Genomic DNA, 21,701 nt, shown 5'->3' on the forward strand with positions numbered 1-21,701 from the left:
AGTTCCAAGTTATCCACTTGATTGACGCCACCTATTACAGCTTCAATATTCAATGCCTCTATCACCAATGAGTCTGAACTGTGTACCATCTACAATATTCAGTGCATCAACATACCAGTGCTCCTTAGTAATCACCTTCCTAACTAATGAACACCTAGAATGACAAAGACAGTAAATACATGGAAAACCACATGCAACCTTCCTACTAATCAACAAGCCATCTTGATATGGGGCTATTTCGTTGTTCCATGACTTCTTGCTGAACCAACATCCTCGAATTCTTTCCACAACAGCACGGTGGATGTAGCTATATCACATTGACTGCAGCTCACCACTATCTCTTCAAGGGCAATTTTAGCCTAATTAATTGGTCAAGTACATTTTTTTCTATTATGATAGCTATTGCATTTATTTCCTACTCCCTTTAGTATTGATTATTTAATATTTTTGGAATGCCACCAATTTTGTCCACCATGAAAACTGGTACAGAATATTTGTTCAACTACTCTGCCATTTCCAGCTCTCTAACGACATAATAATCACCTTTTGCTATGCTATCTCATTTGATGTTTCCACATCTTGTAGATCACTGCTTAGGTCAAATTTTAATATTATACCTGTACTTTTAATGTGGGCAGTAGGCATCTCATCCACAACAGAATTTGTTGACTGCCCCACCAATGTGGAATAAAGTTCCCATCTGGCATCAGGACTCCTGTGCTGGGGATTGTGTATCCCTCAGGGATGTTTAATTTCTGCACTGCCATGACCACAGTAGAAAACCCACCCCTAAAAGTAACTGAGGTTGGTGGGCACTGTTTGTATTATAGTGTGGCCGGCTCAGACAATTGACAATGGATACTCCTGAGACAGGTAGGTGGGCCACTCAGCAGACTGCTAGCCTGTGAGGGAGGAATTTGATAGCAAGGCCAATGTGGTAGCTCCTGCGGGCCCTTCCCCTTCCTGAGAACAATGGACCTATCCGAGTAGGTCACTGGAAATCCTGCTGAGTGGGCCTCTCTGGATGTTAGGACCCTTGTTAGCTGAATATTGCTGACTGCAGAATGAGGAGCTGAAATATCTTAGACCCTCTTTTGGGCTCCAGCCAGGTACGTGCTACCCTCTCTAGCCTTGATTTAACAGCAGAAAGATGAAAAGGTGTGGAATCTCCAGCCTGCATCTTCCCACATGGTCATATTGATCCTCTACACCCAGGGACTAACTTTGAACCCCCTAGCCTTCTGGAGCAGGCAGGATGAAATGTCCAACATATTCTGCCCTATATTGACATTGAGCACCATACGTATAAAAAGACATTCATACAGTGGGAACATTGCAAAGAGAACTAAGCAAGATTCCAGACCTTGAGCTTTCTAATTATGAAGGAAAATTCAGAACAAAGTCATTTCAGAGATAGTAGGAACTGCAGATGCTGGATAATCTGAGAAAACAAGGTGTAGAACTGGATGAACACTGCAGGCCAAACACATCAGTGGAGCAGGAAGGCTGATGTTTCGGGTCTAGACCCTTCTTCATTTTCTGCTTGGCCTGCTGTGTTCATCCAGCTCTATGCGTTGTTATTTCAGAACAAAGTCATTCTGTTTACACTTCAGAGCAATTCAATGTAGATGTGTTGTATTTTCTTAGGGCAGAGATGGAACAGTTTTACTCTGTACCAAACCCAGTGCCTGAAATTAGAAAATGCTCCATTCTCCAGCATTGAGACATGTTGCCTTAAAACTCCTTTAAAAAAAGTAAACAAAAAACAAATGACAAGTTGTGAGTGTATTCAATGGATCATTAGGAAACTAGTACTGCTGTAATTCTGATTTAGCCATTAACTAGGTAGCTTTCACTAATATTTAAATCAGGCATTAAAATGCAAATTTTCTGACCTAGTTTCAGAGTTCTTCAGACAGTCGGCTAGTGTTCCCAAAGGGAAACATTCACATTAAGATTTCAATGCGAAAACAAGCCTAAACACTGATTGCGATCATCTCATCTTGTGAAACAACATATGTACACTACACCTTAAATCATTTTCAGTAAAATGTCCTTAACAAACCAATGATTGGAGCTAATTGTTTACTCCTCCAACACTATAATCTTTCGAGTGAGTCTTAAAAACATTTAAATGCATTTAAGAATTTATGCAAATATAGTGGAATGATCCATTTGCTTCATTCTTTTGGATCTCTTTATGAATACAATGTAGAATTTACCTAGTTATAGCAATGAAAACCAAAAACTCTCTTTATGTTCACTTGTGTTAAAATCTTGGCATGTGTACAAATGGTTTCTTATGGAATGTTGCTGAAAGATTAAGACTTTCTAGTGAGAAGAATAAGAACGGTACATTATTCATTGTCTGGCCTAAAGCATGAGCTGGGGTTTAAGAGATAGTAGGAGCCAATGCTGGAGAATCTGAGACAACAAGGTGTCTGGAAATGTCAGCTTTTCCTACTCTTATGATGCTGCTTGGCCTGCTGTGTTCATCCAGCTCTACACCTTGTTACTGCAAGTCATTTATTCTGTTTTTAAATGTACAGTGGCCTCTGCTGGTAATATTTTTACGTGAGTAGTTATCTGTTGGTGTCTTGTAACTTCAGGAATAATAACAAAAGTTGAATTATCTTCAGTGTTCTCTGCTCAGCATATCAAAGTCTGTTACCAAAATACTACTACTGAGCTAGTACCATATGATAACGCCATAATCATTCTTTGTGAAGTGGAACTAAGATTATTAGTCAGTTGGTTCCAGAAATCTTTTTAGTCAAGATCTTGAACTGAGAAATTCAGTCTGTCTATACTGTATTAAGATAAGGTGTGAATATTTGTTTCAATAGGGAAGTTTCACTACATTGCTATAAGCCAGCTTTGACCATGTAGAAAAAGAATGCAGAATTCACCTTTAGGTTTGAAGTGATCTTGTATCACTTCAACAAGCCAGTATAATTGAAATTTAGAAAGATCCATGTACCTAGAAGCACATGTGACATTTTTCTAATATTAAAAGAGATTGGGCAGACAATCTGGATGATCTTAGACATGCTGGATTTGGGAGAATTTTCAATTTACCAGCATTTGTAAACCAGTCAAAAAAAGAACTCTTATTATGTCTTGTTAAATGTATAAAATAGAGTTGTTATCCCTGACTACATAATACAGCTGAACCAGCTGGATAACTCATTGTGATCTCTTGGTTTACAAACCAGGTTTTAATATCAAAAGACAAATGCCTTCTACCGTATGAAGCAAGCATGGAAGAGGATTCTAGAGTAATTTTGCATTCAGAAGTTTTTTCTAGCTCTGTAATGGAGAGGAAGAAAAGGCTTCATGCCAGCACCAAGAAAACTGCCAACATTGTTAGCTGATAAAGTTATGAATAGTGTACCAGTTTTAAGAGGAAAGTCTATGTTGTGTGATATACCTCTGTTAAATCATAATAAGAAATAAGAGCATTATTACTCCCCAAGTATCACATATTTTAACCTATTTCTTAAAATATTCTAAACCTTCCAGTTTGAATCTTGAATTGCTGTTCAGGTCTCCAGCTAACATACTATTCACTTATCAGAGATAATGGGAACTGCAGATGCTGGAGAATCCGAGATGAGAAAGTGTGGAGCTGGATGAACACTTCCAGGATGCCTAACCTTAAGAAGCTACCCTCCTCCCTCCGGACCAACCTCAAGGGATCTCTCTCCCACTGCAACTATCCATCCTTGGTCCGCCTCCCCCTCTCTCCCTAATTATTTCAGAATCCTCTCTCCATCCCCCTTTTCTGATGAAGGGTCTAAGCCCGAAACGTCAGCTCTTGTGGTCCTTAGATGCTGCTTGGCCTGATGTGTTCATCCAGCTCCACATACTATTCACCGAGATGTCTTTTTAGCATTTAATAAAAATGTGTCTGATTTGCAGTAGACACATAGCACTCATTAAATTAGATTCTCTACAGTGTGGAAACAGGCCCTTTGGCCCAAAAGGTCCACACTGTCCCTTGAAGCATCCCACCAAGACCCATCCCCCTATAACCCACACACCCCTGAACACTACAGGCAATTTAGCATGGCCGATCCACCTAGCCTGCACATCTTTGGGCTGTGGGAGGAAACCAGAGCACCTGGAGGAAACCCACGGAGATACGGGGAGAATGTGTAAACTCCACACAGTTACCTGAGGCTGGGATCGAACCCGGGTCCCTGGTGCTGTGAGGCTGCAGTGCTAACCACTGAGCCACTGTGCTGCCCCTAAACTCATAACTACACACAGGATTGACATCAGGATATATGCAAGCACAAATGAAACAGAGAACAGTGTGGTAGCAATTTTGTGTGCTGCTTGAAATTTATTAATTATAGTTTTGTTTCATTTTCCAGACTTACTGGTTTTCCTTTTGGGTGAGGGCTATTATTATTTCACGCTCAGGGACATGTTAGCACTTGTGTTTATTTTTAAACTCAGTGGGGATGTGGGAGGATTAGTGGCAAGTGGAATAAATGTTCCAGGATCTTACAATTTTCCTTATTTTCTTTCAGCTGTTGCTATGAAGAGACAACTCAGAAATGACTGATGTGGAGCCTGGCGTCACAGATTTTGTCTCATCAGGACGGGCAGGCCGCAGAAATGCCTTACCTGACATCCTTGGCTCTCCAGCAGGAGTCAATTCAGCTGATTTACCAAACAAGCTGTCAGAATTATCCATAAACACAGGTAAAGATTTCATCCAATATACCCTACAGTTAACATTACCTTCATTGGAATTCCAAAAAAGAGTCACTTTGGACTGAAAACATCACCTATGTGCTGAATCTTTTGTCTTTTCTTGATTAAGTTTGAGTTGAATCAAGTTTTTTTGATTTTTTTTGCTGCAGGGCCTTGCAACATTTGCACTATGTCTTACCAAACCTTCTGTATGAACTACCTGCCTGCTGCAATAGCACCCCTTATGTTCGATTCCAATTCCATCCCATTGAACGTCAGTGCTGGAATAACTTATAACTGCCAAGATATTCCTGAATTACCTGGTATCCCTTGTATTATTTTTAAGACCTGTTGTGCACTTGGACAAGTACTGTCAGTCCAGAGCTGCCCTGCACAGTTCTTGATAATTTGCCCCTGGGCATTGGGATGGGGAAATCATTGCCCCCACTTTGTGGGCACACCTGGAGGTCCTGCTGAATTGGACGGTGCAGAGGTGGGATGGCCTCATCCTCCAGGACCTGTGGAGGAGGCCAAAACATCAGACCATGCTAGCCTGGTCCAAGTCTACCATTTGTTTTAAAGCTGTCTCAGATATTTGGAGGAATGGCTAGTAATGTAGGAAAAAGATCAATGCTCTTCACTGCCCTGCCAGGGTAAGTTTCATTATATTTTCTCCAACATCTCACACTCTGATACTGTGTCCACCTCCCATTAAGCATCATGCTCTACCACTCTTGCTATGGCCTGCAACATCTTTGCTCATTCGCTGTCATCCACCTCAACCCTCAATGGCACTAACTGTGCATGCCCTCTTTGCTGCCAGCTCACTTTCTTGTGACACTTCCCATCTGCACCGACAGTGACAACTGCGCCACCAACTTTCATCCTTTCTCTCATTCCAGGAGGAAAACAGCCCATAGTAAGGCAGGAAAGGTGAGTGATGGTCTCTCTGACATTTGGCACCTCATTGCTATTGTGTAGAGCACCCTGACTCTGATCACCCTGAGCAGTTGACTGACAGTATCCAAACCACTGGACCAGTATCTGGTTACAGGTCTGGGGACCCCCGAGTGAAGTCTATGCACTTTGACTTGACTGCGGCCTAGTAATAACCATGACAAATTCCTGCCTTTGTGTCTTTGCTGAATGCCAAGCCAAACCAGAAGTAACAGGAGCCTGGAATCTTTGAATGGGGGACAAAGTAGAAAAATGCAAGGCCATGCAAGGCACAGATACTGTGAGCATCCAGGTAGGTTCAAAGTGATTGAGCGCTATGACAGCATGTGAGCAACCTGGCAATGCAGGTGTGGATCAGCCCATTAGCTAGGTGTATACCCCTGAAAGCACAGTGCCCTTGCTGTAGCATTACAATAATAGTTGCTGGTGCAGCTCAAGATGTAGAACTCTCTAAGTGGATCAGAGTTATACTGTGAGGTTGCTTAGAGTTTAGCATATTTCAGATGCCAGTATCTGTGGACAAGGGATACAGTTAGCTAGTAACTTTGAAGCATGCCCTGAGATGTTGGTGCCTGATGTCCAACACAGAGGCTGTGTGAAGCACATAGCTAGCTGAATTCACTCGCTTTTTGTTGTGATTTCAGCATCTACATCTACATCCACATATCTTTACTATACTTTGAGCTTGAAGTTCCCTGAATAAACTTACCAAATTAAATTGTCAATTTATATTCATATATAGCCCTACCTTCCACCAATACCCCATGCAGCGTCTCTCCAAATTCTGTGCATGTGCAAAGTTTGAATAAGTATCACGATCTTTGACATTGCTACATGGACCAATGTAATCTGGCTATGTATATGGTTATGCAGCATTTCGTGAGTTTAAAATACATAGGAAAATGAAACATATGTGGCAATTCTGCTGTTTTCTTTTTCACTGTACCATTAACTTGATATGTCTCATTGAAATCAATTAATGTATCTTAAATTCAGCAAAATTTATCCTGGAATCTTTACACTATATTTATGTGGAATGAGTGTAAGTGTGATACAAAATGTCTCATTTATTAATGCCACCAATAATGCACCAGTTTATGATTTAAGAACTGGTTCACTGATAGACATGACAAGTACTTTTCACATATAATTTAGATTTCAGGTGTTTCTGTAATTTTCTACAAATTTGTTAAGATAAAAATGAACATTTGATCTCAAAAAGTAGCCCATAACCCTTGAAGTTAGGCTCCTTTGTGCAATCTTTTCTGAATAAGAGGCCTAAACAAGAATAAATTACGTTCCAAACTAATTCCACAAAAACACATTAAACACTAGTGTTCTTTACTACCTTATTGAGAAGGGTGTTGGATTTAGAAGGTAGGGCTTTTACAAAAGGAAAATAGCTGGGCTATTTGGACAAAATTAAGATTACAGCAAAACACTTATCAATGATTGATCTTAAACATTCAAATCAAATCATACTATTCATTTTTACAATTATACATTGTAACCAATACGTCGTTGTAGGATATATTTTTTGTTTCTCTTTATTCGTCTTATTCTTGATTTGATCACAGATGAAGGAGCAGAAGAAAAAACATCTGCATCAGAAGAACCACCAAAACTACAAGAATGTGAAGATAAAGACAATACATCATAACAGGCCACTGATCCGCAACACCACATTACAGATAATTTTCACAAGTGACACTAGAATGCCCAGATTTATACAGCAAAGAGATTGCGACTTCAAGTTGAAGCAAACTCAGCATTTCTTTTTCTTGAGAGTGTGGGAAGGAATTAGATAGAATCCTCAAAAATATAAAATTACAACAACCTGTTTCATTGTAACTGCTTATGAATTTTGTTTTGACTGATGGCGTTTATCAACACACTGATTCAAATGATACTTATATAACTCGATAAAATGTCAGAAATGTGGGTAGAATATGTGCAAATATTATTAACTTTAAAATTAATTTAGAGTTTATTTTCTAATTTAGCAATTGCTTCCATAAAATGAAATATAGAATAATTTGTTGTATTTATTATTCCAAAGCTACTTACCACCCCCTGTTCTGTGTACTATTGTACAGTCTTTGGTGTAACTAACTTCCAACCTGTATGGACATTATTTGCTTTATACTGTTGTAGGTTGTGTGGCTTCGGCAAAAAATTTTAGATGAGATTTTTGATTAAAAAATTTTTCATTTAAAATAAACTCGTGTTTTATTTATCATCCTTAAAAATATTCCTTGCAATTATGAATTGAAATGTAAAGCTCAAATATTTCTTATGTGAAATATGTGGATGATGGGAATGATGAATGGGGTGATGAGCAGTTGGATTGTAGCAGATGGAAATTAATGTGGGAAGTAAAACATTAGATGAGTTTACAGTGTTAAAGATTTTTTTTCTCTCTAGGTTACCAAAGTTTATTATATAAATTGTTTCTGTCTCACACAGGATGTGTCATCTGAGTGTATAGGACAAATGTTTTTATGTAAGGGACACAAAACATGATTAAAGGAAGAGACACAAAATGTATTCAAGCATGCAGACAGTGCCACTTGAAATTGCTGTATAAATATTTGCTATAACGAAAATTTGCAAAGAGCTTTCAGTTTGTTGAATACTCTGCACTATATATGCTTGGAAAACTATTATATTATAAACATTTTGCCTCTGGAATGAGTTTTGAAGACATCTCTATATTTGGCATAGTCAACAGGATTTTCACAATCTGAACAAGGGAGGGACTCATATCTGACAGAGGATGAGTGAGTACATTTATATACCAGCCTTTAAGTAGGACCTTTGAAGTGACAGACCGCCACTTCAATCGAACAGGGATCCGAACCAAAGTAAGGAGAGCAGATCTAGCGTATTAGGGTTGATGCAGTGCATACGTTTGTTCAGGCATTCCTTTGGTAAGCACAGAAATTCCATTGGGCGAACAATAGTGAAGAGAAGGACATCTAAGTGGTGAGGATTTGATGAACTTCACTGAAAGAATCTAGCCATGGTGGGAACAGACAGCAAGTAGTGCCACAAGAGTTACTCGTGGAATACCTATCACAGGAGTATAAGAAAGATGGTTACAGAAATGCTTGGAATCCCACAAACAAAAGTAATGCTAGGGGAAACAAACAAAACATACAAAGGAAAAGCAATTGTCACTGCATCATGTACACATGAAATAAGCACAAAACAAACTAATTTGACTCTATGGCCTGCTTAAAATGCTGGAGAAACTCTGCAGTCTGGCAGCATTTGTGGTGAGAGAAACAGAGTTAATGTTTCAAGACCAATGTGATTTATATAAAAATGAAGCTGTATAAATTGCAGTGGAGTTCAAGAAAAGTAAGCAGGACTTGGAGGAGCAATTAATAAAAGCCTGGAAAGCAAGTGAAGGGTGCACAATAATCACAAGGAAAGAAAATGGGCCAGGGGACCTCAGCATAATGATAATGACATGGATGTTGAATATCTTGAGTTAAAGCAGGAAGCAAGTAAACAGGTGATCAGAGATAATGGGAACTGAAGGTGCTGGAGAATCCAAGATGACAAAGTGTGGAGCTCAATGAACACAGCAGGCCAAGCAGCATCTTAGGAGCACAAAAGCTGACGTGTTGGGCCTAGACCCTTCATCAGAAAAGGTTTTTCTTACGGTTTTCAAGGATACATAGAAGGACAGTCTCAATGGGACCATTAAGACATTTTGAGTATTGGCTCACGTAGGCACATGATTTCTGTCACACATAAAGCAGAGTGCAGCAGAGGAAGATTAGAGACAAGGTGAAATGCAAGAACTGTGGAAAGTTAGAACACAAAAAGCAGCAATGTTACGTGAAGGGAGCAAGTTGTAAGGGGCAGACCCTCTGACAGCATGGAGAGTCATGCTGAACAGCACTCTCCCTTACTTAGCCTACCTATGAATGGGCAAAGGAGCATTTTAATTGGGAACTGTCCAGCCATTGCTTACACTCACTAAGATACTCTGTACAATTTGGATGGGAGGCAAATCTATTGAAGCCAGGAGTGATTCACTTTTGCCAGAACTATGAGTGGGCAAATGCATGGCAGATGAAATATAATGAAGTATAATGTGAGGCTAAGCACTTTGATAGCAAAAGCAGGAAGACAGGTTATTATCTAAATGGTGATTGATTGGGAAAGGGATAGGCAAAATGTGTCTTTGGTGTCTTTGTACACCCATCACAGAAAATATGTATGCAGATGCAGATGAAGAAGGCAAATTGCATGTTGGCTTACATGCAAGAGAATTTGAGTCCAGGAGCAGGGATGTGTTGCTGCAATTGTGCAGGGCCTCGGTGAGATTACACCTGGCGTATTCTGTGACCTTTGGTCTCCTTACCTGAGGAAGGATGTTTAGGCTGTTGAGGGAGTGCAATGAATGTTTAGCAGACTGATTACTGGGATGTCAGGCCTGATATAGAAAGACAGATTATTTCACCCTTGTCTGGAAGAATGAATGAGGATCTCTTAGAAACCCATAATATTCTAACGAGGCTAGACATGGTGAGTGTTCAGAAGGATGTTCCTGTTAACTGATAAATCTGGAATCGGGGTTTATTTAGGACTGGGATGTGGAGAATTTTTTTCATCCAGTGAGTAGTGATCTGGTGGAATTCTCTGTCTCATAAAGTGGTTGAGGGCAAAACATTGAATATTTTCAAGGAGTTAGATATGGTTCTTAAAACCATGGGGATCAAAGGGTATAAGGAGACAGCACAAATAGGTTACTTTGTTGGAAAACCAGCCATGATTATACTGAATGGCAGAGCAGGCTTGAAGGACCAAATGATTTACTCTTGCTCCTATTTTCTGAGTTTTAATGTTGACTGGCAAGGCCAGAACACCTAATTTCTCTTGAGAAGGTGATGGCAAGCTGTCATCTTGAACTATTGCAGACCATGCCATGTAGATAGTCCTGCTGTGTCATTCGGAAGGAAGTTACAGGATTTTGACCCAAAGTCCTTGAATGAACGGAATATAGTTCAAGGTCAGGATGCTGACCAGCTTGAAGGGAAACTTACAGTTGGCATGGTTACCATGCACAGATGTCCTTGTTGATCTAGGTGGTATTGATCACAGAATTGGAAGGTGCTGATGAATGATCATTTGTGAGTTGCTGCAGTAAATTTTGCAGATGATTTGTACTGCTGCCATTGTGCATTAGTGTTGGAGGGATTGAATGCATATGGTGTTTCATGGGGACAAAATTGAAAGTCACATGACACCAGGTTATAGTCCCACAGATTTATTTTAAATCGCACAAGCTTTAGGAGTGCTGCTCCTTCATCCTGTGAAGTGGAGGGTAGCACACAGGCACAGAATACATAGGCAGAAAAATAATGGCAAGGTAATTCCAGGTAGTTAGGAATGTCAGCAGATAAATACAAATATAGCGTGAGTAGGCTGTCGACAGGCAGATAATCAAGAGTGTCAACACATTAATACAAAGAGTGTGAGTGAAGTGTTGACAGTTGAATAGCAAGTGAAGGGATAACATATGATCTGATGAATTAAGTAGAAAAATAATCAACAACAAGATGGTGCTAGAGACAAACCAATTGGCTGGAATAATGTGTAGGTATCAGAGTTGCATGTTGAGGGTCTAACAAAAGTAACAAGTAATCAAAAACTAACTAATTCAGGATGAGAGATAACCACAAATAATCAAGGCAGTAGTGTCAAATAATTAGGAAGATTTTATGAACATAAAACAGTCTGGTGGGGTAACATGTAGTCTGACATGAACCCAGGATCATGTTTGAGGTTATCCTCATGAGTGTGTAACTTGGCTATCAGTTTCTGCTCAATGCAGATTCTGCATTGTTGTATATCTTGAAGGTTGCTTTGGAGAACGCTGACCAAAATATTAAAGGCTGAATGTCCTTGACCGCTGATGTGTTCCTCAAGTGGGAGGGAACACTCATGTTGGCAGTTGTTGCATGGTGTCCATCTACTCTTTGTCGTAGCATCTATATGGTCTCACTGAATCAGGAGGTGAGTTAGTTGCCACAGAATTTCTACCCTCTGATCTGCACTAGCAGCACAGTTTTTATATAGCTGATCTACCGGAATTTCTGATCAATGGTAATCTTCAGGATATTGGTAGTGGGGATTCAGCAGTAGTAATACAATTGAATCTTGCAGGGATGTTGCTAGATGTTTTTTCTTGTTGGATAAGATCAATGCCTTGCATTTGTGTGGCGGGGATGCTACTTACTTGTTATCACCCAAACTGACTGTTACTGAGGATGGGCACAGACTGCTTCAGTAATGAAAGAGTTATGAATGGTGCTGAAAATGGTGCAATCATCAGCAAACATTCTCACTTCTGATCTTGTGATGGTGGAAAGCCATTGCTGAAACAGCTGAATGCTGGTTGGGCCTAAAAAACTAGTCTGAGGAACTCCTACAGTGATCTCCCGAAGCTGATATGATGATTATCCCAACAATAATGACTTTCCTTTGGGCTCCATATGACTTCAGCCAATGAAGGGTTTCTACCCTGATTCTCACTGACCAGTATATCTTGGAACATAGTAACCTAACTGACAGTGAAGTGTAATACTGAGGGAATATTGTATTGCTAGAAGTGCTATCTTTCACATAAGGTCTTAAACCATGCCTTAATCCACCCTCCCAGCTGGATGTAAGAGAACCCATGGAAATGCTTTGAAGAGAAACAGGGAAATTACGTTTGTCCTGGCCAATACCGACCTCTCAATCAATCTCACAAAAGATCAACGGAAAAACACTGCAGATGCTGGAGATCTGAAACGAACACAGAGAATGCAGAAAAGCAGAAGTTCTTTCAGACTTCTTCAATTACTCCAGAATTGCAATGTGAAAAAGTCATACCCGACATGAAACGGTATCTGTTTCTCTCTTCATAGAGCTGCCAGGTTTGCTGTATTTCTCCAGCATCCTCTGCGTCTGTCACAGGAAGATAATCTGGTCATTACCACCTTGCTTTTTATGAAGGCTTGCTTCGTGAAAATTGGCTGCCTTGTTTTCTACTCTACAGCAATGACTATATAAAACGGCTTTTCGGGTGGAGCGGAGGTGAGTTCGTGGTAATTAAAGGTAGTGTAGCCTTTTTTTCCCCACTTCGGGTAGCAGACTTTTAGCAGCCAGAGTTTGAGCTGCACTTTCTGACAAAGGGAATTCCACAAACTGGGCTCCAGTATCTGCATGGTTACTCCAAAATTGTGCGGCAATGCGACCCCTGCCGCTACACACGCCTTACCCAGTGACCGCTATCTAAGGAGGATCAATTCTATTAACAACTGTACAGAGGAACAACGGAGCAACCGGGAGATGGGAAAGAAATGATGGCAGTGAAGGAAAGAGACAGAGAAGTCGATATTATCGAAGTGAAAAGACAGGAGGAATTGAAAGCAATGAGCAAACTGCAAGAGGGATGTTTAGTCCTTTTCAGACTCCAATGCCTCCCTCCTGGATCTTTCGTTCCTTTTAAAATGCTAATAGTGCGACATGCAAATCAGGCCCGTTCTTCTGAATTCCTGCAAGTTTTTACAATTCTGTTGCAGCACATGATTCCCCAGTTTTCAATCACAGGCATTTACAGTGTGCCCAGGTCCTCATAAGGAGGCGAACCATCTGTTCTGAGAAAGTGTCACCGGACCCGAAACGTTAACTCTGACTTCTCTGCACAGATGGTGCCAGACCTGTTGAGCTTTTCCAGCAACTCCTGTTTTTGTCCCCGGAAATATACAACTTGGTCAGCGCTGAGGTTCATGTCTCGCCAGGACCTAAGATACGAGCTATCTAAACAAGGTATTCTGGTGCAAGCAAAATCCCAACAAATGCTTCAAAATAAGGACATTTCATTTGACATAGCCGCATGAGACCAGAGGGCTGCTCTCTTGTTAGAGAGAAGGCTGGTGGTGGTTTAACCTGAGGGCCGCGATACCTCAGGCCAGGGGAATTGAGGAGAATCCTTCAGGGTAATCTCAAACAGTGATAAGAATCGAGCCCACACTGTTGGTATGCACTGCTGTAGAAACCGATCGTCTAGCCAACTGAGCTAATTCGCTCAATCCTGTTAACAATGCGTACTCCTTATTTCATTGTCAGTGTAGCAACAACGCAGATGCATTCACATAAGAAATGTCCCTCTTCACTTCCAAACATCCCCTTCCTTTTGATTTCGTTTTTTTTTAACTGAACAACAGGTTCGCTTCTACCATTAAAACTGTGCAGATTCGCTGCAATCCTCTGGCATTCATCACAATCAGCTCAGATCCATTTATTCCAAAATGTACAAACAAAAGTCGACACAAATAGCGGGATTCTATCGTTGCAAAAAACGCAATACTGAAAATGAATTAAAATGTAATTAGATGCTATCTAAGTTTATTTCTGTTGCTTCATTTTCCATTCGCAACGCCCGCTAATGAACTGGAAAGATACAATTTGCGCCGGTGATCTGGCGCTACAATTGGAAACCGAAATGGAGACAATAATAAGGGAGTAGATCCTTAATCTGTATTTTTAATTACAATTTATACTCTCAATGCTTTTTTTATCCCCTCGAACTCCCTTTTTGTGAAACTTGCCTTCGCTTCAATCTCAGTCGATGAGAGGCAGTTTATCTTATCAGTTCTTGGTGCCTTGTCCAGGACTCCTCCCACCTAGGGACTGTATATAGGGGCTTTCGCACCTAGCGAGACCACGGGCTTTGCAGTTTCACCGTTAGCAGGACCCTTTCTTCCAACTTTGACGCCAGTTCTCGACGTGATTATTTTTCCCCCTCTCTATTGCCGTCTCCAATCTCCGGTACCATCACCATGGTCGATGCTTTTATCGGAACCTGGAAGCTCACCGAAAGCGATAATTTCGATGCCTACATGAAAGCTTTGGGTAAGCTAACCTGCAGAAATAGCTGGAGTTCGATCACAGCAACTCGGGAGGGGAAAGGAAAATGACCAGCGTGGAGATATATTTGCGACAAACGTGTTTAGGCTTGTATTACTGTGTGAAATGATCCATATTTTAAGACATAAATTCCAGGGATGCCTTGATATTATTAAACTGATATACCTTCCAGCGCAAGTAATGAACCAACCGTTTCTTTCGGTCTCACTTTGATTGGAAAGCAGCAATTCGTGTAGTTTCTTTTTTTTCCCCGCAGGTGTGAGTTTCGCTACTCGCCAAGTTGGGAATGTTACCAAACCGACGATTATCATCAGTAAAGAGGACGATAAAATAATGCTGAAAACCCTGAGCACCTTTAAAAATACTGAAATCAGTTTCAGACTCGGGGAAGAGTTTGACGAGACCACCCCTGATGACCGAAATTGCAAGGTAAGCTATGGAAATCGCTGTGCTTTCAGGATGGATGCAGTCGTTGGGGATAATTTGATCTCATTTCTTCCCCCCTCCCCGCCCCCCCCCCCAAAACACACACAGCTCATGCTGCAGCTTGCGGGCGGGTACAGAAGTTAGCGGAGGTTATGCTGATAAATTGACAGCACACACCGTCATACGGAAGGGAATGGGTGCTGGGACCTGATGTTAAATATTTGCAGCTATATACTTTATACCAATTGTGAGGGTTGGTAATCAATACTCAGCCAACTTTTTACCGTATTTTTTTGGTGTCAACAGACAACGGTGACTTTAGACGGTGACAAGCTTGTCCATGTTCAGAAATGGGATGGAAAAGAGACAACTTTTGCCAGGGAGATCAAGGATGGTAAAATGATTATGGTAGGTGAAGCTATATTAACATTTCAGGTTGACTGTTCTGTCAGTGTGTGAGCGGCTTGAGTTGTATTATTGAATTCTTTTTATGTTTGAACAGACCCTCACATTTGGCGATATTGTTGCCGTTCGTACCTATGAGAAGGCATAGCGTTCCATGGGGAGCAAGCCCCGTGCCCCTGTCAGAGCAATCGGGGTCCGATTTATTGGACTCCCATGACAGTATTTGAAATCTGGAGCGGCCCTTCCTCTGGCATTTCTGTAACTTACAGGGATTTCCACTAGTGGGGGAGGGGGGCTTTGAGTCCACGGACCTTTTTTTGTAACAAGATTCGAAATACCGCATTTTATGTTGTACAATGTAACAGGAATAACAAGTTTTGTAATATCTGTACATCGATTAACCACTTTTTTATACATAAAACAGAGTTCAGTTGTGGAAGGCCTGTCTTTTAGTCGCAATGACAAGTTGAAAAGGTTAATAAAAGAGTTGCTCTGAAACTGTTAGTCGTGGTGTTTCTTCTGTGAACAACAACTTCGCTTCTGTTTAAATTATTGACCAGGCCACCATACCATCTGGCACTTTTAACTATTGCATGTGGCTTGAAATTGCCAACTTTTTTTTTGGTGGGTATAAGGTGGTACTTTTTTTCCCCTCTGAAAGTCCATGTTGTCGCTCACTCGGCTGTTTCCCGTCCCCCTCCGGGCAACTGAAACAGCGTCTGTAGCTTGTTGCAATTGTGTCAAAGAGAAGTATTGAGTTCAAAGTAAATCTCGCGCAATGTTATGAACATGCAGGATAATGGTTTAAGGTTATATCTCATTCTACAAGCTGTTGTCAGAGTGAATAATAACTAACGGTTAATTAATTGGTAATTAATGGTTAATTAAGAAATCGCAATACATTGAAAAAGAGCATCAACAATAGCAAAAACAAGTAAAATCGCCGTCGTGTTTGCCGACCAGAGGGCTGCTCTCTCATTAGAGAAATAGAAACCTACAAATGATTAAAATTAACAACACAATTTTTCTGAAGAAGGGTCCCGACCCGAAACGTCAAACTTTCTTGCTCCTCTGATGCTGCTTGGCCTGCTGTGTTCATCCAGCTTCACATCGTGTTATCTCAGATTCTCCAGCATCGGCAGTTCCCACTATCTCTGTAACACTTTTGAAAGTTCAATATTTTTAGGGCATGTGGGAAAAAGAACCGCTTTTTGTTTAAAAGAAAATTAGTGAGCCTGAACAGCAGAGCCCAGCAAATAGTCCAGATGTTAAAACAGAAAATGCTGGAGAAACTCGAAAGATCGGACAGTATCATTGGGCCTCTGCCACAGGAACGATGTTGTGAAATTTGAAAAGTTCAGAAAAGATTTACAAGGATGTTGCCAGGGTTGGGGATTTTGAGCTATAGACAGAGGCTGAGTAGGCTGGAGCTATTTTCTCTGGAGAGTTGGAAGCTGAGGGGTGACCTTACAGAGTTTTATAAAATCATGACGGGCATCATAGGGTGAGTAGCCAAGGTCTTTTCCCCAGGGTAAGGGATTCCAAGACTAGAGGGCACAGGTTTATGGTGAGGGGGGGGGGGGAGATTTAAAAGGTACCAGAGGGGCATTTTTTTCACGCAGGGGCGATATGTGTCTGGAGCAGATGGTGAAGGAAGGGAACAATGGCAACATTCAAAAGGCATCTGGATGTGTACATGGATACCAAGGGTTTAGAGGGAGATAACAAGGTGTAGAGCTGGATGTACACAGCGGCCCAGGCCGCATCAGAGGAGCAGGAAGGCTGATGTTTCAGGCCTAGACCCTTCTTCAGAAAATTCTTCTTCAGATTTTCTGAAGGAGGGTCTAAGCCCGAAACGTCAGCCTTCCTGCTCCTCTGATGCTGCCTGGTCCGCTGTGTTCATCCAGCTCTACGCCTTGTTATCTCAGATTCTCCAGCATCTACGGTTCCTACTATCTCTGAAACGGGTTTAGAGGGATCTGGGCCAAATGCTGGTTAAAGGAAATCGATCCGTTTAGGATATCTACTCAGCATGGACAAATTGGATCTAAGGGTCTACTTCTGTGCTGTGTGACTCTATGAGACAGAAACAACAGCAAAACTTTTCGAGCCCTGTATGACCAGTCATATTGGACTAGGAAACGTTAACTCTGTTTCACTCCGTAAAGATGTTGCCAGACATGCTGCGTGCTGCGGCACGTCCCATTTTTATTTCAGACTTCCAGCACCCGCAAAATTTTGCTTTTAAATACCTCCAGCGTTTACTGAAATAATGTGGACTGAAATTAAAGGCATTTGCCGCTGTACACGTGTGGCAGGAACAGCGCAATCTGAAAAATCATCAAAAATGCAGAGGCTGCGTGCGCCAAATTCGATATCAGAAGGAAACGCGAGAGCTCTGATGAGTTGTGGAACGCAAAAACCGGGATCCGGCCTTGCACATGGAGTGGTCGTGAACCCTGATCGACTGGTCTCAGCGTTACTGAGTGAGCCGAGCGGAAGCCAGCGATCACGTGAACCGCGTCAGCGATGGAGCCGAGCCTGGCGCTTCGTGCCCTCTGCCTGGTTCTGAGCTTCGCCTGTATTCTGTGCACCTTCCCTGGGCATCACCCTGCGCTCGGCACCGCAGGTCAGTTGCTGTTGTCATTCGGAGAAAGGAGAGAAATGACTTAGTTGTTAATTTGTGGACACTTTTGCTGCCTCTCCCCGTAGCAACAACCGTAATCATCAAACAGTCAACTCTAGCGATTATTGTTTGCACCTACAGTTATATTCGGAGAGTGTTGGTTTTTTAAAAAATTGTTTTCTCAGGTTAACGTAGAACTAAAGGTAAGATATCCTTTTGTTTTGGAACTTGTTGATCGATTGGCTACAAAATGATTTGAAATGTTGCTGACGTGCGAGCACAGATTCCCTCAGCGAGAAATTGCAAACGAAGTTTTTGTTGTTTCGTGGTTATTCCGGAAACAACAGTTGGCGAAGGAGGCACGTCTGTGTTTGAGTGTAGCACAGCAGGTGAGTTGACTGAATACATTGGATCAAGCACCGCTCAGAAGAGGCCGTTCGCCCTGTCGCCTTCAAGCTGTTCTCTGCAACAGTAAGTCGGTCCTCCCTATTAACTATTCTCTTGCCACAGTCCGACATGTTTTTCTCTCCTTTAATTATTTTCCCAAAAACACAATTAAATTTGCCTCGACTCTCGAATGCATTCCAGATGCCAACCTGTTCCTTTGTAAATATATTCGTCTTTATCCACGTGTCCCCCTTTGTTCTACTGACATTCACCATAAACCAATGTACCCCGTGTCCCAACATTCTCTTCTCTAGGGACAACAGCCTCAGGCTCTCTTCCAAATCTAAGTAACAATTCCTTCATTCCTGAATCTGTTCTCGCAAATCTTCTCTGTACTTTCTCCAGTGCATTCAAGTCCTTCCTAGATAGTGGTGCCCAGAAGTGGCCGCAGTATTCCAGTTTTCGCTGAACCAGGTTTTATAAAAGTTAATCGTAACGTAACTTGAGATAACAAGGTTTGGAGCTAGATGAACACAGCAGGCCGAGCAGGATGTTGCTTGGCCTGCTGTGTTCGTCCAGCTCCACACCTTGTTATTTCGGATTCTCCAGCATCTGCAGTTTCCATTATCTCTGTAACGTAACTTGCTTTTGTTTCTGTTTGTAAAACCCAGGATCCGCTGTGTCTTCTTTTAAACAACTTTCTCAACTTGATCTGCCACTTTCAACAATTTCTATGTATAAATCCCCACATCTATGTGGTCTTGCATCCCTTTTAGAATAATATCCGTTTCTGCCTTTTCCCTTTTTTATGTCTTTATCAAAATGCATTGCATCTCATTTCTCTCTCTTAACATTGCATCTGTTAGGTATCTATCCATTCTAGCAGCTTGTTTGTCCTCTTGAAGAGTAGCAATATCTTTTTCATGATTTGGAATATGTCCAACATTTGTAGTTGTACAGTCAAGTCCAGAACATCAATATAAATCAAGTAAATCAGTGGCCTTAGTACTAACCCTTGAGGAATCCTTTATGCCTTTCTCTAGTCTGAAAAATAAATCACTCCCCAAGGGTGACATGGTGGATCAGTGGTTAGCACTGCTGCCTCACTACACCAGGGACCTAACCTCATCCCGCTCCCTGGACTGACCCATACCCTCCCTATCTCCCCACCTACACTCACCTCTGCTGGCTCCGTTACCGCCTCTTTGGCCAGTCTGTCTCTTCTCCACCTCTCTTCTTCCCTATTCATCTTCTATCCACCTTCCCCTCTCTCCCTCTTTATTTCAGAACCCCCTTCCCCTCCCCCATTTCTGAAGAAGGGTCTAGGCCTGAAATGTTAGCTTTCCTGCTCCTCTGATGCTGTTTGGCCTGCTGTGTCCATCCAGCCCTACACCTTGTCATCTTTGATTCCATCCTGAGGTAACTGCCTTTGTGGAGTTTGCACATTCTCCCCGTGTCTGCATGGGTTTCCTCCAGGTGCTCTGGTGTCCTCCCACAGTCCAAAGATTGCAGCTGAGTGGAAATATCATGCTAAATTGACCTATAGTGTTCAGAATGTGTAGATAAACTGGTTAATGGGGGATGGGTCTGGGTGGGATGCTGTGAGGGTCGGTGTGGGCTGAAGGTCCTGTTTCCACACACTAGGGATTCTATGACTGTCTCCATCTGTTACTTACCCAACTTGATATCCAAGCTGTGATCAGAGATAATGGGAACTTCAGATGCTGGAGAATCCAAGATAACAAAACGTGAAGCTGGATGAACACAGCAGGTCAAGCAGCATCTCAGGAGCACAAAAGCTGACGTTTCGGGTCTAGACCCTTCATCAGAGAGGGGGATGGGGAGAGGGTTCTGGAATAAATAGGGAGAGAGGGGGAGGCGGACCGAAGATGGATAGAGGAGAAAATAGGTGGAGAGGAGAGTATAGGTGGGAAGGGGATAGGTCAGTCCGGGGAGGACGGACAGGTCAAGGAGGTGGGATGAGGTTTGTGGGTGGGAAATGGAGGTGCGGCTTGCGGTGGGAGGAGGGGATAGGTGACGGAAAGAACAGGTTAGGGAGGCGGAGACGAGCTGGGCTGGTTTTGGGATGGAATTGGGGGAGGGGACGAGCTGGGCTGGTTTTGGGATGCAGTGGGGGAGGGGGAGATTTTGAAGCTTGTGAAGTCCACGTTGATACTATTGGGCTACAGGGTTCCCAAGCAGAGTATGAGTTGCTGTTCCTGCAACCTTCGGGTGGCATCATGTTGTCTAAGGAATGGGAGGGGAAGTTAAAATGGTTTGCGACTGGGAGGTGCAGTTGTTTATTGCGAACCGAGCGTAGTTGTTCTGCAAAGCAGTCCCCAAGCCTCTGCTTGGTTTCCCCAATGTAGAGGAAGCCACACTGGGTACAGTGGATACAGTATACCACATTGGCAGACGTGCAGGTGAACATCTGCTTAATATGGAAAGTCATCTTGGGGCCTGGGATGGGGGTGAGGGAAGAGGTGTGGGGGCAAGTGTAGCACTTCCTGCGGTTGCAGGGGAAGTTGCCAGGTGTGGTGGGGTTGGAGGGGAGTGTGGAGCGGACAAGGGACTCATGGAGAATGTGGTGTCTCCGGAAGGCAGGTAAGGGTGGGGATGGAAAAATGTCCCATACCCCCATTCCATCCTAAAACCAGCCCAGCTCGTCCCCACCTCCCTAACCTGTTCTTCCTCTCACCCATCCCTTCCTCCCACCTCAAGCTGCACCTCCATTTCCCACCTACTAACCTCATCCCACCTCCTTGACCTGTCCGTCTTCCCTGGACTGACCTATCCCCTCCCCACCTATACGCTCCTCTCCACCTATCTTCTCCTCGATCCATCTTCGGTCTGCCTCTCCCTCTCTCCCTATTTATTTCAGAACCCTCTCCCCATCCCCCTCTCTGATGAAGGGTCTAGGCCCAAAATGTCAGCTTTTGTGCTCGTGAGATGCTGCTTGGCCTGCTGTGTTCATCCAGCTTCACACTTTGTTATCTTGATATCCAAGCTGTCATTTTCCCATTTATTCCATGTGCTTCCACTTGCTCACAAATCTGTTACATGACATCCTATCAAACCCCTTTGGATGTCAAAATACACCACATCAATTTATTGTCCTTGTTAGATTGAGTAAGTGCAATTTTCCTTCAATAAATCTTTGTTGACTTTCCTTAATTAATCTACATTTGTCCATGTTACTATTAATTTTAACCTAGAGTATTTTTTTTTAAGTGCTTTCCCATCACGGAGTTTTAGCTGACAG

At 42.3% G+C, this 21,701-nt stretch overlaps 3 protein-coding genes across 15 annotated transcripts in view; all 3 read left to right on the forward strand.

Moving 5' to 3' along the window:
* pkib (protein kinase (cAMP-dependent, catalytic) inhibitor beta) overlaps positions 1-7,844 on the forward strand; it is an 80,042-nt gene extending 72,198 nt beyond the window's left edge. For 9 of the 10 annotated variants that reach the window (XM_059645741.1, XM_059645742.1, XM_059645744.1 and 6 more), the window contains 2 exons: positions 4,539-4,713; positions 7,239-7,844. In XM_059645741.1, coding sequence (XP_059501724.1) covers positions 4,566-4,713; positions 7,239-7,321 — 231 coding nt within the window. In that variant the 5' untranslated portion in view covers positions 4,539-4,565 and the 3' untranslated portion in view covers positions 7,322-7,844. Of the gene's footprint in view, positions 1-2,480; positions 2,575-4,538; positions 4,714-7,238 lie in introns of those variants that run through there. The other variant, XM_059645747.1, reaches the window with a different exon arrangement.
* Positions 7,845-14,369: 6,525 nt separating this feature from the next.
* fabp7b (fatty acid binding protein 7, brain, b) lies at positions 14,370-15,924 on the forward strand. Its single transcript, XM_048531851.2, has 4 exons — positions 14,370-14,580; positions 14,852-15,024; positions 15,328-15,429; positions 15,524-15,924. The coding sequence occupies exons 1-4, from the start codon at positions 14,508-14,510 to the stop codon at positions 15,572-15,574; spliced, it is 399 nt and encodes a 132-aa protein (XP_048387808.1). The 5' UTR covers positions 14,370-14,507; the 3' UTR covers positions 15,575-15,924.
* A 1,743-nt stretch (positions 15,925-17,667) lies between these two features.
* smpdl3a (sphingomyelin phosphodiesterase acid like 3A) overlaps positions 17,668-21,701 on the forward strand; it is a 52,106-nt gene continuing 48,072 nt past the window's right edge. Inside the window, exon 1 of one of the 4 annotated variants that reach the window (XM_048531165.2) lies at positions 17,668-18,055. Coding sequence is in view for 1 of the 4 variants with exons in the window: in XM_048531162.2 (XP_048387119.2) it covers positions 17,956-18,055 (100 nt within the window). In the remaining 3 variants the exon portion in view is untranslated. The other 3 variants (XM_048531162.2, XM_048531163.2, XM_048531164.2) reach the window with 3 other exon arrangements.

The sequence above is a fragment of the Stegostoma tigrinum genome, chromosome 4 (assembly GCF_030684315.1).
Source record: "Stegostoma tigrinum isolate sSteTig4 chromosome 4, sSteTig4.hap1, whole genome shotgun sequence".
NCBI lineage: Eukaryota > Metazoa > Chordata > Chondrichthyes > Orectolobiformes > Stegostomatidae > Stegostoma > Stegostoma tigrinum.

Coding starts and splice junctions, on each gene's coding strand:
- fabp7b (XM_048531851.2), top strand. CDS start 14,508: ATGGTCGATGCTTTTATCGGAACCTGGAAGCTCACCGAAAGCGATAAT. Junction 15,025..15,327: donor CTGATGACCGAAATTGCAAG/GTAAGCTATGGA, acceptor TGGTGTCAACAG/ACAACGGTGACTTTAGACGG. Junction 15,430..15,523: donor AGGATGGTAAAATGATTATG/GTAGGTGAAGCT, acceptor ATGTTTGAACAG/ACCCTCACATTTGGCGATAT.